The 15,600-nt window shown below is 41.1% G+C and overlaps 1 protein-coding gene across 1 annotated transcript in view; it reads left to right on the top strand.

Annotated features, from left to right (window-relative positions):
- The first annotated feature begins 455 nt into the window (after nucleotides 1-455).
- dchs2 (dachsous cadherin-related 2) overlaps nucleotides 456-15,600 on the top strand; it is a 33,502-nt gene continuing 18,357 nt past the window's right edge. Inside the window, exons 1-10 of the mRNA XM_051385483.1 lie at nucleotides 456-2,569; nucleotides 6,808-6,999; nucleotides 7,172-7,403; nucleotides 8,224-8,460; nucleotides 10,977-12,005; nucleotides 12,114-12,301; nucleotides 13,337-13,436; nucleotides 13,519-13,688; nucleotides 14,171-15,014; nucleotides 15,111-15,350. Of these exons, the coding sequence (XP_051241443.1) occupies nucleotides 839-2,569; nucleotides 6,808-6,999; nucleotides 7,172-7,403; nucleotides 8,224-8,460; nucleotides 10,977-12,005; nucleotides 12,114-12,301; nucleotides 13,337-13,436; nucleotides 13,519-13,688; nucleotides 14,171-15,014; nucleotides 15,111-15,350 (4,963 nt within the window). The 5' untranslated portion in view covers nucleotides 456-838. The remainder of the gene's footprint in view (nucleotides 2,570-6,807; nucleotides 7,000-7,171; nucleotides 7,404-8,223; nucleotides 8,461-10,976; nucleotides 12,006-12,113; nucleotides 12,302-13,336; nucleotides 13,437-13,518; nucleotides 13,689-14,170; nucleotides 15,015-15,110; nucleotides 15,351-15,600) is intronic.

Raw genomic sequence — 15,600 nt, forward strand, 5'->3', positions numbered from 1 at the left:
TCCCCAATGCTGCTGTGTGTAACTTGAATTTCTCCTATGGGGGATTAATAAAGGTATATCTTATCTTATCTTATTTCATGGAAGCCTGGATTCTGTATAGGATTCAAAGCTTAACTGTCAATATGCACTGTAAAATGACATTCTTGGTTTGTCGCCTCTCTGATATACTTGATCTAACTCAAATTTGTCTTGTTTTTTTTCTTGCTGAAAGTGCAACTTTTTTACCAGTAGAGGGAGCCACCCAAACACACGGACACCTGCCAAGACTAAAACCTCATTTATTTAATTTACTCATTTAACCACTTCACCAAAGGCACATCGCAGACTGTTTTCGCTCAACTTTCCCACTACAGCTCAACTTTTCTGCACACGTTGTGATCTTCAACAGGTCAAACTTACTATGCCACCTGTCAGCACGCGGCACTGTGGGTAATCTCTCGGCCTAATTAAATCTTAAGCAATCAGGGCCACAGATGGAGCCGATCAGCGTGGGACGTGCCGCCTGCCAGGAGGTGTGTTCAGTGCGCACAGTTGGTGCTCTGTGGCCACTCGGTCAGTGCCGTGATAATGTGAAGAAGCCCAGGGGATTTGTGCTACTAGATGTGTGGATTTCTGCTCTACAAAATCACGCAACAAGCTGCTGAAATATTGTGATGGAGAATGACTGCTGGCTGTTTTCATGCGCGCAAAAAAACCAAAGAAATGCACGGTGCGTTTATCTGCTTTTTTTGGGGAAAGGTGCTCTCAAATGTGATTGAGGAGTGTGACTTTGACATGGAAATATGTAGCCTGACTTCAACTCTCCAACCAAGAGTTCAAAGTCACGTGTGAAGGAGGAATGGGTCGCAAAAATGCCGCAACTTCGCTCCTTTGGACGCTCGTCCTGTCGCTGCTTTGCGCTCAGTCGCTCGGGCAGGTGTTCAACCTGACGCTGTCCGTTAAAGAGGGGTTGCCTGCCAAAACCATCGTGGGAGATCTGGGAGCGGGGTTAAGCAGGCCAAGCACTGGATTCTTCATCTCAGAGAGCAGAGACTCTTATGTGTTCAGAGACTTGGAAATAGACGCAGACACGGGGATCATCTCCACTGCTGTGATCCTGGACAGAGAGAGCAGAGATAAGTATGAGTTTGTGGCCGCCACTCTTACAGGTGAGATGATAAAGGTGAAAATAGAGGTGAAAGATGTGAACGACCACTCACCTGTGTTTCCCTCTGAGGAGGTTAACTTGGAAATATCAGAACTGAGCCCCCCGGGGAGTCGATTTAAGCTTGAAGGTGCTAAAGATGAGGATGAGGGTGAGTTTGGTACCCAGGGATACAGGATCACAGAGAGTGAGATGGGGGACTTATTCCACCTGGAGTATCGCAGTGGATCTTTGAACCTCCAAAGCCTGGATCTCATCCTCACCAGCAAACTAGACCGAGAAACACAGGACTTCTACGCCCTAACCATTGAGGCCTTCGATGGTGGAATCCCAGCCAGGACGGGGACTCTCCTGGTGAACATCCACGTCCTGGATGAGAACGACAACCCTCCTGTGTTCAACCAGACTGAATATCACGCCTGGCTGCCCGAGGATGCTCCAGTGCTGTCTGCTGTGTGTCAGGTGCACGCCACTGACCTCGACCTCGGTGACAATGGCCGAATCACTTACGAGATAAACAGGCGGCAGAGTGATCCAAATGAGGTTTTCTCCATCAACAAAACCAGTGGGGTGCTGTATCTCAGCAAGCCGCTTGATTACGAAAGTCAGGCTTTTTACGAGTTGATCATCAGCGCGAGAGATAACGGGGCTCAGCCGGAGTACAGCAGCACTTTTGTGGGTGTGAGGGTGCTTAATATCAATGATAACAGTCCCACCATCAATGTGCTGTTTCTTAGTGAGACAGGAGATGCAGTGGTATCAGAGGCAGCAGCGATTGGAGACTATGTTGCACGGATTTCAGTGTCAGACCCCGACTTTGTTGAGGAAAGGGTCATTGTAACGCTTGAGGGGGGCGATGGGAAGTTCACCCTGAAGCAGACAGATGATTTCCTGTATGCTTTGTGTGTCAATGCAGAGCTAGACAGGGAAGAAAATGATCTGTATGAGTTGAAGGTGCAAGCATCAGATTTTGGGAGCCCAACCCTGAGCAGCGCGGTGGTCTTCCTTCTGAGGGTGGCTGATGCCAATGATTGCCAGCCAGTTTTTGAGATGGATGCATACATCATTAACGTTGCAGAGGACGCTCCTCATGGGAGTTCCCTCATCCAGATGCAGGCCCGAGACGCAGATGAGGGTGTCAACTCGGACATCAGATACTCCATCCTCAAGTCCAACCAGGACAACCTGATCAGCATCGACCCGGAGTCGGGCCTGGTCACAACAGCTGCAGCTCTGGACAGAGAGACACAGATGGAGGTTTGGTTCCTGGTGGTGGCAGCTGATGGAGGGGAACCCGCTCTGTCATCCACGGCTACAGTCACTCTGCTGGTGGAGGATGTCAATGACAACGAGCCTGTGTTCCAGCAGCAGCTGTACAACGTGTCCATACCAGAGCACAGTGACATTGGGAGCTGCTTTTTACAAGTATGTTGCTCCCTTTACTCAAAGTAGAGAAAAATAACATGTTCTCACTTACCCTTAGGGGTATCTTTCCATGCAAATAGTTTTGTTTAATTGTACAGCTTTTGAGATGTACATCCGAGCCGGACTTTAGACTGGGGATGCTGGAATTCTAATCTTAAACTCCAGGGAGGTACCACAATGTCCCTCACCCAATAAAATGTAATTGATCAGAATTTCATTTTTGGTGGTCAAAGCACTGAAAATTAACTCTGAATTATCCACAGAACGATCTGTGAGCAGCTTTCCTAGTAATATGTGTTTGGTAGAAGGCTGTTCCAATGAAAATTGTTGGCAATGAAGTGTGTGGCTCATTGTGTAACCACATTATTAAATGTAATTTTTCTATGCTATGAGCACCACAAACAAAATTATGTTCACTTCAATTTTATTGGAGTGGAGGCAGATATCTAAAACCTAAACAACTGACATACAATCTGCAACTCTTTTGGTCATCTATAAGTAATTTCAGTTATTTGCCAACTTTTCACCAGTTCCATTGTGATTATTTGCTGCTTTTCTCTATTTTACATAATTGTTAACTGAATATCTTTGGTGTTTAGTCCGACAAAAACAAGCAATTTGAAGATGTCGTCTTTGGCTCTGAGAATAGGCCCCTTTCAATTTTTGACATTTTCTAAACTCCAGAAGATTAATCTGTCATAAAAAAATAATCTTTAGTTGCAGCCCCACTTGCAAAACTATCTGCATGAAAAGACATCACACAAAGACACCAGAGTCAGGAGTGAAAATATGCTCAGTTTTAACAACACAGTTCAGTAACTTTAAATTTGACAATCATCTCAGCCATATATCATCTAGTTTGGTTTTACAAAAAGGTTTAAGAGTTGGTTGCAAACCAGACCAGTACCTCCAGTGTGAATATTCAACATCGTATGCTCTCTGTTTTGCTTTCTCTTTCTTACGTCTCTTAAGACAAAAGTAGCCTTCAGTCTGTATGCACAAAGACATCAGTGTCCCTACTAAACACACACAACACACACACACACTCTTCGCAGTTCAGCACTGTGGCGTTGATATGACAGATCTGACGCCTGGTACCACAAGCTTAAGCCCATTACAAAAGACGCCTTATTTACCAATTCATTTTCTGAAAACATGAGTGTTATTTGGCAATAAATGTGATGATATAAGAACTGAAACTAGTAATAAATACTATTTTTCAGTGACATCTTTCGCTGTAGAGTGATCTAGCACAAGCTTGAGCTATAAGAATGTGTGTGTTGTTAGGCCCTTTACTTTTAAGGCAGCTTTATGCAAGACAAATTGGCTTTAGAAATGTGAAGAAGTCAAACTAAGCACATTTTCATAATAGATTTATCTGTTGATTTATTTCAGATTAAGCACTGAATTGTCAAAGAAATGTGGAAAATCACAACTTCCCAGTGGTCAAGATATAGTGCATATAGATATATTATGCAGATAAGATAATAATTTTGATCAATGATCAAAAAGATTTCTTATGCATTTTCTTTCAATCAACTAATTATTATTATTTCAGCACTTAATGTAAGATTACAAATGTAGCTATCATAACTCTATAAATGTGTATTGTACTTTAACATATTTTATTTTTTTACACTTACTGCTTGTACTTTGACTGTGTAGCCAACAGTTGACAAACCATCTTACAGTACATATAATATTAATAATAATAATAACCTTTTTGTAATCAAAATGTATTTTATTTTCCATAAGGAACAAGATAACTGACAAACAGTGGTCTATAAAAAGCAGGTGACTTCTGTGAAGAGTAAAAATTCTGCAGATGATAAATATGTTACTGTCTTTGACAACAGACATTGTTCCTTATTATGTTCAAGCAATAATAACATGGATGCAAGCAATAATTCCCTGGTTTCAGCTTCTAAAATTGAGTGTTATTCTCTGAGATATATGCTCACTCCATGTCCATCCCTTTTGTGTGAATGAGTGCAGGCTAACAGAAACACTTTGTTGTGTTTGTGTTCTTGTATAATCCAATACAGCTCAACAGTAGCACAAACTACCTCCTCCAAAAGGATTATAAATGTGAATCAACGCTCTCTCTAAAACTTTTCCACAAAACTGAATATTATAAGATTAATAAAGATATGATTTTTTTTACAGAACTGCATTAGGTTTAGCGAATAAAGGGGCAACGGTGTTGAACTCTTTCCTTCAATGTGGAATCCCAGGCCTCAACTATAGAGGACTGAGCATTATTATGTCTGTGGTACAATACAGATTTAGGCCTACTATGTTGAGTAGATTGTTTTATCCGTAGCATACAGATGTCCAGGATTTTAAGCATTGTTTTCTTGGAGCTTTAAAACCAGAAAATAACCTTCTCCATTGTATCATAATCAGATTAATATTAAAGTTATGATTAAGAAGACACAAACAAGGATTCGTATTAGACACAGTTTTCCTAAGATCGGCTCATGAACATGAAAGCTAACGACTTGTTGTAAAAGTCTGGTAACCAAATATGGATGTTCCTGGAGGTAAAGTCGGTTCAAAAGCTTGTAAGGTGTGTCACAAGTCTAATCAGACCTTGACCCATGTCCCTAAAAGTTCCTCTGATCAGAGGTCATTAAATCTGAGATGATATCATCTTTATGGCTGGAAGGTAAACTCTCTATCTGTAAAATGTGTCTCTTGTCGCGGGCACAGTCAGACATGAAAGGCCGGATCGGAGGCATGTCTTTACTGTCTCTTGTTTCCCACCGTACTTTTCACCCTTTGATTGTGGGGATTTTTTTTTTTTATGATTTTATTATGTTGACCTTCTCTGGCAGAACAAGAGACACGTATTATGATTCACAGTTACTACTAAACTTCTACGCATGACGGATGATGCTGACTGCAGTGTAGCACTACTATTAATAACAGATATGTAGCTACAAGGGCTCAAAAACACATCTATTTCCTTTTAACATTGTACATGAACAACTGTATGTATTATAAAAACCAAAATATTTATATTATACGTAATAGAAGAATGGGTTGGTGACAATGAGTGTTAATGTGTAGCAGAAAAAGTGCATAAATACCAATTTATATAGAGATACAAGACTTAAATAAATGTAAATGAGGCAGTGCGATACAGTCAAAAGCTCCGGAAAAAACTAGTCAGTGGAACTTTTAAATATGTTATCACAGAAGACTTCCATTAATGCCAGGAACACACAATCAAAGAAATCGTGTGGTTTATAGTTGGTGGTTGTGAGTGTGCATGTGTATGTAAGGGATGTACGTGTGTCAGTAAGGGGAAGTGGTAAGCAGAACAAAATATATAAATACATTCAAAAAAGAAAAAATCAGAAATAAGTTGATCAGAGTAGTTGAATATATTAAGTACGTTTATCAGCAGGGTAAAGAAATGCTGGAAACTGGAAAATAAAACTACCTGGCACTTAAAGGAGTAGTGTGTGAGATTTAGTATATCTGACAGTGTAGTTGTAGAGGCTATGGTGGCCACGAAATGCACCAAAAAACGGTCCAGTAGAGAATCAGTGTTTGGTTTGTCCATTCTGGGCTACTGTAGAAACATGGTGGTTTAATGCCCTCCATTGAAGGCGACCCGCGGCGTCTGTAGATATAAAAGGCTCATTCTAAGTTAATGAAAACAGTTTAACAACATTTCTGCCAATAGATCCTCCTAAATGTTACTCATTGGACCTGGAGGTTAATATAAAAAGGTGATTCTTACAGTAGATTACTGGATTACCGTCAAATACAGTCAAGTAACAACCACCTTTAACAAGATGAAATCATACTGCACTACTTTTTTTTTGGTTAAATCTCTTTTTTATCGTTCTCCATTCATGAAACCAGCAAAGTTTCTCAAGAACGACATGTAAAATCCATACGAGAAATTCTCTACAGGTTTTTTTTTTTGGTTTGGTTTGGTTTTTGGTTTATTAATTTCTTTATCTGGCAGCAGTGAGGTGTCTGAGGGCGAAATGTCCTTTTCCACTGCTGGAAAGTCAGTCATTGAATGCCATTACAGTAAGAGGATGTTTAAGTATCTCTGAAATCGATGAGATGGTGTACCAAATTCCAGATTCCCTCTTCTCGAAACCTGTCTATTTGTTTTCCACTGAACACAACTGACATGTTTTTTCATTATTGCGGCACAGATAATGATGATAGTGTTTTAGTTGCTTGCATTAAACTGTATTTTTCTTCTTTCTTAGGTTGTTGCCACAGATGCAGACAGCCCTGAGTTTGGCACACTGCTCTACTCTCTTTCTGACGGCTTTGACAAGCAAGACAAACACCCTCTCTTCAAAATCCACCCACAGACTGGAGAGCTGTGTGTCTCTCAGGATATCGATCGAGACTCGGGACAGACGATCCATGACATTCTGATCAAAGCTGAAGATCCGGTGAGTGAAATACATTTTGACATACAGTGTACCTGACCTTCATAATTTATTCCCTGCACTGTGATCATAATAAGATTGCAAGTTTGGATTTGACTCACAAACTGCAGCTTTTTTCAATTCTGTCCTGCTTTTCATACATAATGATCCTCTTTTGTTCCTTTTCAAATGTCAGGGAGGCCTGAGCACTCAAACCTATGTGCACATTGAGGTAGAAGACTTGAACGATAACACTCCAGTGTTTAACCCTGAAGAGTACACCGTGAGCATCAGCAGCCACACACAGCCCGGCACAGAAATCCTTAACGTTATCGCTACTGACCGAGATTCTGGGAGGTTTGGACAGGTCACCTATGATGTCCTTCCTGGTGACATGTCCAGTTTGTTTGCGCTGGATAAACAAACAGGTAGGCAGCCGCAAGAGAGTCGTGCATTTAAGGAGCAAAACACAAATTCATAAATCTGTAGTGTAATGTAGATAATTTGTGGGAAAATTTGTTTTCTTGAGCTTAATGTATATACCTTTACAAAACGAAAAAGGCAGAGACAATAATTTTGTTTGTGGTTGACTGACTTTCGCTGACTTGGCTGATTACTTTTGCTTTTTGATTTGTTAATATATTTTATCAAATGTCGTTTTTTCAGAAATGTTGTGTTTTGCCATTCAGGGCCACAGTTTGTACTTCTATACACACTATATTAACAGAAAGAATATGAATATATTATGTGGATAGTTACATTTTAATTTAGTCTTTTAAACTTGTATTTGGATGACTTCTCAACCTCCAGTGACTTGTCACATAGATCCACTCAGTAGTCTTTAAGTAACTTGTGTGACTGGCAGTCCTAGTATTCAGGGATAAACAACTGCTTACTTTGTGTAAGTCCTAATGATATGATTGCCAGTGTCACTGCTCAGCAGGGGTGCAGAAAGCCTAAAGCTTTATATCCCCATGTGGCAGAGTGTACGATAAGATCTGCACTCTGCCGCAATGTAATGGTGAATAACATTTTGAAGTAATAGAATAAGCCAATCATTTTTAAAGGGGGTAGTTGAAGTAGATTGCCAAGCTAAACAGCGCTTTAGTGAGATTGTAGTTGGGTTTTTCAGAATAATGGTTGCTGCTGTAACGTGAGGAGATAAAAATTAGTCACGTTCTTGGCCCATCTGTTATTGTTGTCTGTCCCTTTAATGCCATAAATACAATGTTGACTGATTTCTTGTAGGAATGCTCTTTCTGACCTCCCCTCTGACCCACCTGGGTGCCGCCAGTGTGAAGCTCTCAATAACAGCACAGGATGGGGAGGGCTTGACCTCGGTCAGACCTGCAGAGGTCACCATTAATGTTTTACGCAGTGCTCAGGCTCCTGCTGTGTTCCAGAGGTCACGCTACACCTTTACAGTGCCTGAGGATGCACTGCCAGGAAATTCTGTGGGGACAGTGGAGGCCATAAACCCAGCAGGTGAGTGTATATCTGAATACATCCTTGTTTGCTCATCCGACAGCAGATGAATGGTGATATGGCCTAAGGTGGGTGTAAGAGTAATGATTAATATTTAATTTATTATATATTTCAAGCATCAGCCAAAAGTGATTGATTTGTCTTTTTTCTTTGATTTATTGTGTTTATTCATAACAAACATCAGATGTAATTTTATATATATATTATGATATATGTTACTCTGACAGTGTAACCCACACTGAAATGGACTGAAACTTAAAATGTTGTGCTGGAATTGGCTGCAAATTAGTAGCTGTATGCAATGAACACTTACTCTGGAAATTAATGTGCAAAAAAATTATGTAAACACATTCAGTCCAAGTCCTCTAATTATGATTTCTAATAAATCTAACGTTTCATTTACCCAGTTCAGGGAGGCGCTACAGGTGCATTAGGACTAGAACAAATAGATTCAAGAACAGCTTCTTCCCAAAAAGCAATAACCACTCTGAACTCTCACATGCACTGCTCTTAGTCCAACCACCCCAACCCCTGGACTCTCTTCAGTCACTATTAAACACTGTTAAACCTACATACATACCTACTGTGCAATATCACACAATGTGCAATATTCCATACCATAATGTGCAATATTTATATATATTTAACACTGTATATAGCACCGTATTTATTTGCAAATGTACATACTCCTCAGGACTGTGCACCTTACCTCCCTTTTTTGTACTATTACTTTATGTCCTATGTTTATATTGTATGTATTTTGATAATTGTACTGTTTTTTTGCACTGCTATTGGAGTTGGCTTTCTAATCTCATCGTACATGTGTACAGTGACAATAAAGGCATTCTATTATATTATATTCAATTTAAACAACAAATACTTAAATAAAATGAGGCCAAACTAATTGATGGGAAAGGCACATTTCTCCAACACTGGACGTTGCACAAATGCAGTATATAAGCAGGATTTGTCCTGACAGATGACCGTGACAAAGACAATTGAGCGATCATTGTCATTGTTCAAATCTCCTTCCAGACATTAAGAGGCAGGCAATAAAGGCTGCAGTTTTAATCTTTAATCCTCCTTAGCCACATGTACAGATGATAAAGGGTCAAAGACAGTTGTACTAATATGTGTCATTATTCGTAGAGTTCAAAGATAGTGCTGTCATAAATATGCATCTGAACTGGAGCAGGATTTATTGTTATAATATTATTATAAATATGTTATAGTAGTATTTGTTTTTGGAGAGTCTATTTTATGTAGTTGCAGGTAACGTTGAGTAAAGTTTTACATATTATAAATACAAATGTGATTCTGAGTGATGGAGACACAGCAGCGTGTATTCTGTGTAATATTTGATCTACAGTAACATTGAGTCTCCTCCCTCTGTGGAGGGTTTACCGACTCCCCAGTTTTCCAGGATTATCCCTTCATAGTCTACTTGTTATGTTGCCACTAACTCCCTTCAGCAGCTAAACCACTCTACTATACTAGACAGTCATTTAAGGTTGTTAGTTAACAGATTAACGCTTCAACTTAAAGCAGAAACAACATAAGTGGGCCTGTTTGACAGGGGTCGGGCACCCCTAAGCTCTCTGCTTGTTTCAGTGTCTTGTAGTTACTGTTGAAGTGCAACAAACACTTGGAAGGGATTAATGAGTTCTGTACTGTAATTACTTAATGTTGCTTACTCTGTGTGTGTGTGTGTGTGTGTGTGTGTGTGTGTGTGGGTGTGGGTGTGGGTGTGTGTGTCCATGTGGCAAGTAAAATAGTATATTTGCATTACATATAGCGTGTCTCTCCACCATGTGCATAAAATAATATATAGAATATGTGGAGCCTAAACCTTTGTGCTTGTTACTCCTTTGCTTCACAAATAATTAACATACAGCACATGTTGCAACAGTTACTATTCTATTGACTACTTTTTATATGCTCATTGACATTGTAAATGTCCCCTATTTTAAACGCACCAATTAAACAAGGGATAGTGTGGTGATCCCAGCAATAAAACATTTAATTTTAAATATTCAATGATAACTCCTCTTTCCAGAAACCTGTTACTGTAAATAATCAGAAACTTCAATGTGTACTACTGACATAGTTCCCTATGAAAAAAATATTTAATGCTTAACACTAATCCTAAGGAGGTTTTGAGTGAGCAGTATGTTCAAAACTGGAAAAGTTGCAAGATAAATTCCTGCACACTGTCTAACTTGTAATACAACATTTACTTGAGATGTTTCTGTATTACAGCTTTATCAGGCACAAAATCAGGAATTTCTTTTGCCCAAATTTATCTTTGCAACTTTTCTACTCCTCCCACTCCTGTGATCCTGTCTTATGAAATAGATATGCCGAATTGTTTCCATCCAGACTGGATAATAAATGTATTTATTATGGATAAAAAAATTCCATTCACCTCGCTTGATTGGGGAAGAGGCAGAAATATATATATATATATATATATATATATATATATTTTTTTTTATTTATTTTTTTTGTCTCCACAGACTTCACAGAATCAGTATCCTACCGAATCTCTTCCGGAGACCCTCAGGGTTTGTTCTCCATTCATCCTAAGTCCGGCCTAATCAGCAACATCAAACCTCTGGACCATGAGTCGCAGCCATACGCCCTGCTGGTTCTTCAGTCCTACACTGACACCTCTCCAGTTTACAGCACCACACAGGTCAATATCACGATTGCTGACATCAATGACAACGCTCCTGTTTTCCCTAAACTCAGTGACACCATCACAGTGTCTCAAAACACACTCCCAGGGACAGTGTTGTTCATCGCTCACGCACACGACTATGACAGTGGTGTAAATGGGAGGGTGCAGTATTACCTGAAAAGTACCAGAAATGGTACGTTCATTGTTGACAGCAACCTTGGGACAGTTACATTAAATCAGAGTTTACAGGTGGAACATCAGCAGAGGTACAGCTTGGAAATCGTGGCTGAAGATGAAGGAGAACCTTCCCAGAGCTCTACGCTGACCCTGACAGTTAATGTGGACCGCACCACTGCTGAAGACAGCCTGGCCTTCGAGACATTAGTCTACCAGGTGGAGATAGGTGAGGGCTACAGGAAAGATTCCAGGGTCATCCAGGTGAGGGCACACCGGAGCCGGGGGGCTCACCTGTCGAACTCAGGCCTCACCTACTCCTTGGAGGCAGAAGCCGGATTTCCTCCTGCTCCGTTTCGGATTCACCCGAAGACAGGATGGTTGTATCTCTCCCACGGTCTCGACTATGAGGCAGAATCCGTGTTTCGTTTTCGGGTGTTGGCCACAGCCAGGGAGGCCTCGATGGCCAACATCACTGCTGCGGCCACAGTGACAGTGCTGGTGCTGGACATCAATGATAATGCCCCAGTGTTCAGCAGTGAGGTCTACTACTTCACTGTGTCAGAGGGGTCGTCGCCTCAGGGCCTGGTGGGAACAGTCAAAGCCATGGATAAGGATTCTGGGAAAAACGCTGAGCTGTCCTACATCCTGCTCTCAGACGGGAAGTTCTTTCGCATCAACTCTAAAACAGGTTTAAAGATTTACATCAATAACACCATTGTGAGGTCATTTTTCACTTTACAGTTCACTTTGCAGCTGCGCGTCCTCACCTTTCTGTCTTCTCTGGGTGCCCCTTCAGGTGAAATTATCAACTGGGTGGCGTTGGATCGGGAGCAGCACAGCCAGCACAGTCTGAAGGTGATGGTGACAGATCAGGGTCACCCTCGTCTCAATGCCACCGCCACCGTTTACATCCTGGTCACCGACATCAATGACAACACTCCACAGTTTACACACCTGCCTGTCAGCAAGGAGCTCAATGTTCAGGTAAACACTGATTTTACTTGTTTATTGTACTACAAAGAGTATATTTAACCGTTTAATGGTGTTTTAGAAAGATTTGTATAGATTATACTATAAAAATGTATTTCAGCATTTAACAAGGAAGAAAATACTAATACAACGGAAAGGATACCATTACTCTTATTTGTATTCTACTCAGTGTAAACCTGAGATTATGTAGTTTTTCACTATTTAAGAGCAAATCTCTAAATATATTTGATCATTTTGATTTATTTTTGTATAACAAATTTCCCCAGCAGGAATTGTAATTGTTCAAATTAACTGTATTTTAGCATTTTAAGGACTTTTCATCCATCCATCAGTTGAATTTGAAATTGAAAGTTCTGTTTTGATCCTGTAAAGTGTAGCTGACAAAAAACAATCTCACCACAAGGGTTCACTCTTGCTGTTCTGATAGCTGTGATAGATTCAGAAGTAGGAAGTAACGAAGTACAAATACTTCTAATATTTATTTTTTGCTGACTGAAATTTTTATTTTTACCTTTTTATACAAATATCCATGCTTTTTGACATCATTGCATGCCTAAAGTCCCTACAGGTCAAGAATTTACTTTCAATTTCAATATTTTGGCCCTTTTGTATCATTACCACCGGCTGACCATTTGCATACCTAAATCTGGACAAAAATTGGGAAATTTCATGGTGCCATAATCCAACCCCGGAAGAACCGTTACTGTACTTCCTCTCTTTGGATAGCGTGAACACTCACTGGTGGGGTCTGAAGAGAGCCAAACTACCAGCTCCCATTGTTTTCTATATAAACCTACACCTTGGCAACGACCTGCATCTCCACACTTGTTAAACATTGGCTCCGAGATCAGCACATTTCAGTCACTGCATCTTCTGGCAAATAGCATTGGGCTGAATGACTTGATTCTACATTATGCAGCAAGTTTGTGTTGCAATGTAATGACTCATCCAGAGTCAGAACAGTAATGTTTTGATCAGACGCTCTTGTTTTTACAGGTTTAATTCACACTGTTCTTCCCTCTATTGCAGATATGGGCCGGTCTACCAGCACAATCGTTGGTGACAAACATGTTTGCCAAAGATTTAGATGCAGGAGAAAATGGAACAGTCATCTTCTCATTGGTCACAAGTGAGTTATGAACATGTGTGCAGTACTGTATGTGCCACTTGTTGATGAGTTCCTGAGTATCAACATCTTGTGTTTCTCTCAGTTGGTTTAGAGGAGGAGGTCCTTGGACACTTTGAGATTGACAGTGAAAGCGGAGACGTCCGAACAACGGAGCTTTTCACCCAGAACACTGAACCGTACTACACTCTGAAAATAAGTGCCAAAGACAGCGGAGCCACACCCTTGGAGGACACTGCTGTGGTTCATGTACAGGTACAGACATCCTGCTTCTTCATACTGTACTGTGACTTTTAAATGAAATTCTTGCTGAATATAAATGGTAATAGTAAATGGAGTGCGCTTATTTAACCTCTTTTTAGTCCTCTGACCCCTCAAAGCATTTTACACTACATTTCACATTCACCCATTCACATACACTGTTAGCAGAGGGTGCCATGTGAGGTGCATCAGAAACTAACTAATCCAAGTCACACACACCGATAGCACATCATCAGGAGCACAGGAACTTCAAGGGGAAGAAGAAAGGTGGTCCACACGCTAAATGCTCCAAAGTGTATACGTACAAACTATAAATAATTCCATTGTTCCCAAAATGATCCACTATATGACTATACATATACCAATATACAGAGACAAAGAATAAGCATAATGTTGTAATTTTGCATGAAAAAAAAGAACAACTGTCTAGTGTTAGTCAGTGCTTTGACCTTTGTAATTTTCTTTCTCACCCACAGGTTCATGGACTAGAAGCTCTGTATGGCCACTCTGACCACCAAATTGTGAGGCGTTTTACGGTGAAAGAGGACACAGAGCCAGCGACCGTTATCGGCTCAGCCTGCGTTTCAGAAAAAGGGAGATTCCACTATTCCATCTCTGAGGGCGATGGGAGCGTTCACTTCGGCATCGACAGCTCCTCTGGTGAAATATACATCAACCAGCCGCTGGACTACGAGTCAGCCATACAGTACTTCCTCATGGTTCGGGCTGAAGATGTTGGTCTCGCTCCTGGAGTGAACATGTCTGTGCTGGTCAGTGTGATAGTGGAGGATGTAAACGACCACACACCCTGGTTTCCTGATAAACTGGTGATGTTCGGGCTGTGGGAGGATGCTCCCGTCGGATCACTGGCGTTTGCTTTTCATGCCAGAGACGCTGATGGGACCTTTCCTAACAGCGCCCTCCATTACTCCCTGAACATTGACCCTGAACTCAGCGGCTCTTCATCACGTTTCCCCTTTCAGATCAACCCTTACACAGGGACCTTGACTGTAGCAGCACCTTTGGACCGGGAGACCACCCCCAGCTTTGCCTTCACCGTAACAGCCACGGACCAGGCGAAGAGGAAGGACGAGCGTAAACAGACGTCCGTGACGGCTCAGGTCTTCCTGCTGGACGTGAACGATAACCGGCCGGTATTCATATCAGCCGACACAGTTCAGGTGATGGAGGATGCGGAGGTGGGGAGTCTGCTGCATCATTTTGTGACCATAGATGGTGATCTAGGTGAAAATCGGGTTGTCTCCTTCATCATCTTGGCTGGAAACAAGAATGGATTCTTCACACTAGAGGAGAGAACAGGTAAGGGTTTTTAACAGGGCATGATTAATGAATTAATTACTATTTTTAGTAGAGCAAGATTGATACAGAGCTTCCATCTTCTTCCATCTTCTGTAGGCCTCTTGTTTCTCTCGGCCCCTCTGGACTATGAGACACAACGTGTCCACCGGCTGACCGTCCGTGCCGTGGACCACGGCCTGCCCTTGCTCTCCTCCACCCAGACTCTGACAGTGGAGGTGGGGGACGTGAACGACCAGACGCCAGTCTTCAGTCAGAGCATCTACAACACCAGTGTGGCTGAGAACAGAGACCCCGGAGAACCAGTGATCAGGGTCTCTGCCACTGATAAGGATTCAGGTAATAATTATCATGTTTTTGTTTGTTTGGTTTTTTTTGTTTTTTTTGGTGGGGGGGTAGTGGATAGTGCTTTACAAAGAGATTAAATAAGAAACATTAATATATAAATACATAAATAAGAGGATCTAAGTAAATTACTAAATGTATCTTCATAAAACACAAACTGCATTGGACAAATAGTCAAATAAATCTACAAAAGTAAAAACCAGAGTGTGATCAGCCATGTCTTTGGTTTGATTATGTGTTAGTA

The sequence above is a fragment of the Dicentrarchus labrax genome, unplaced genomic scaffold, assembly GCF_905237075.1.
Source record: "Dicentrarchus labrax unplaced genomic scaffold, dlabrax2021, whole genome shotgun sequence".
Lineage (NCBI taxonomy): Eukaryota > Metazoa > Chordata > Actinopteri > Moronidae > Dicentrarchus > Dicentrarchus labrax.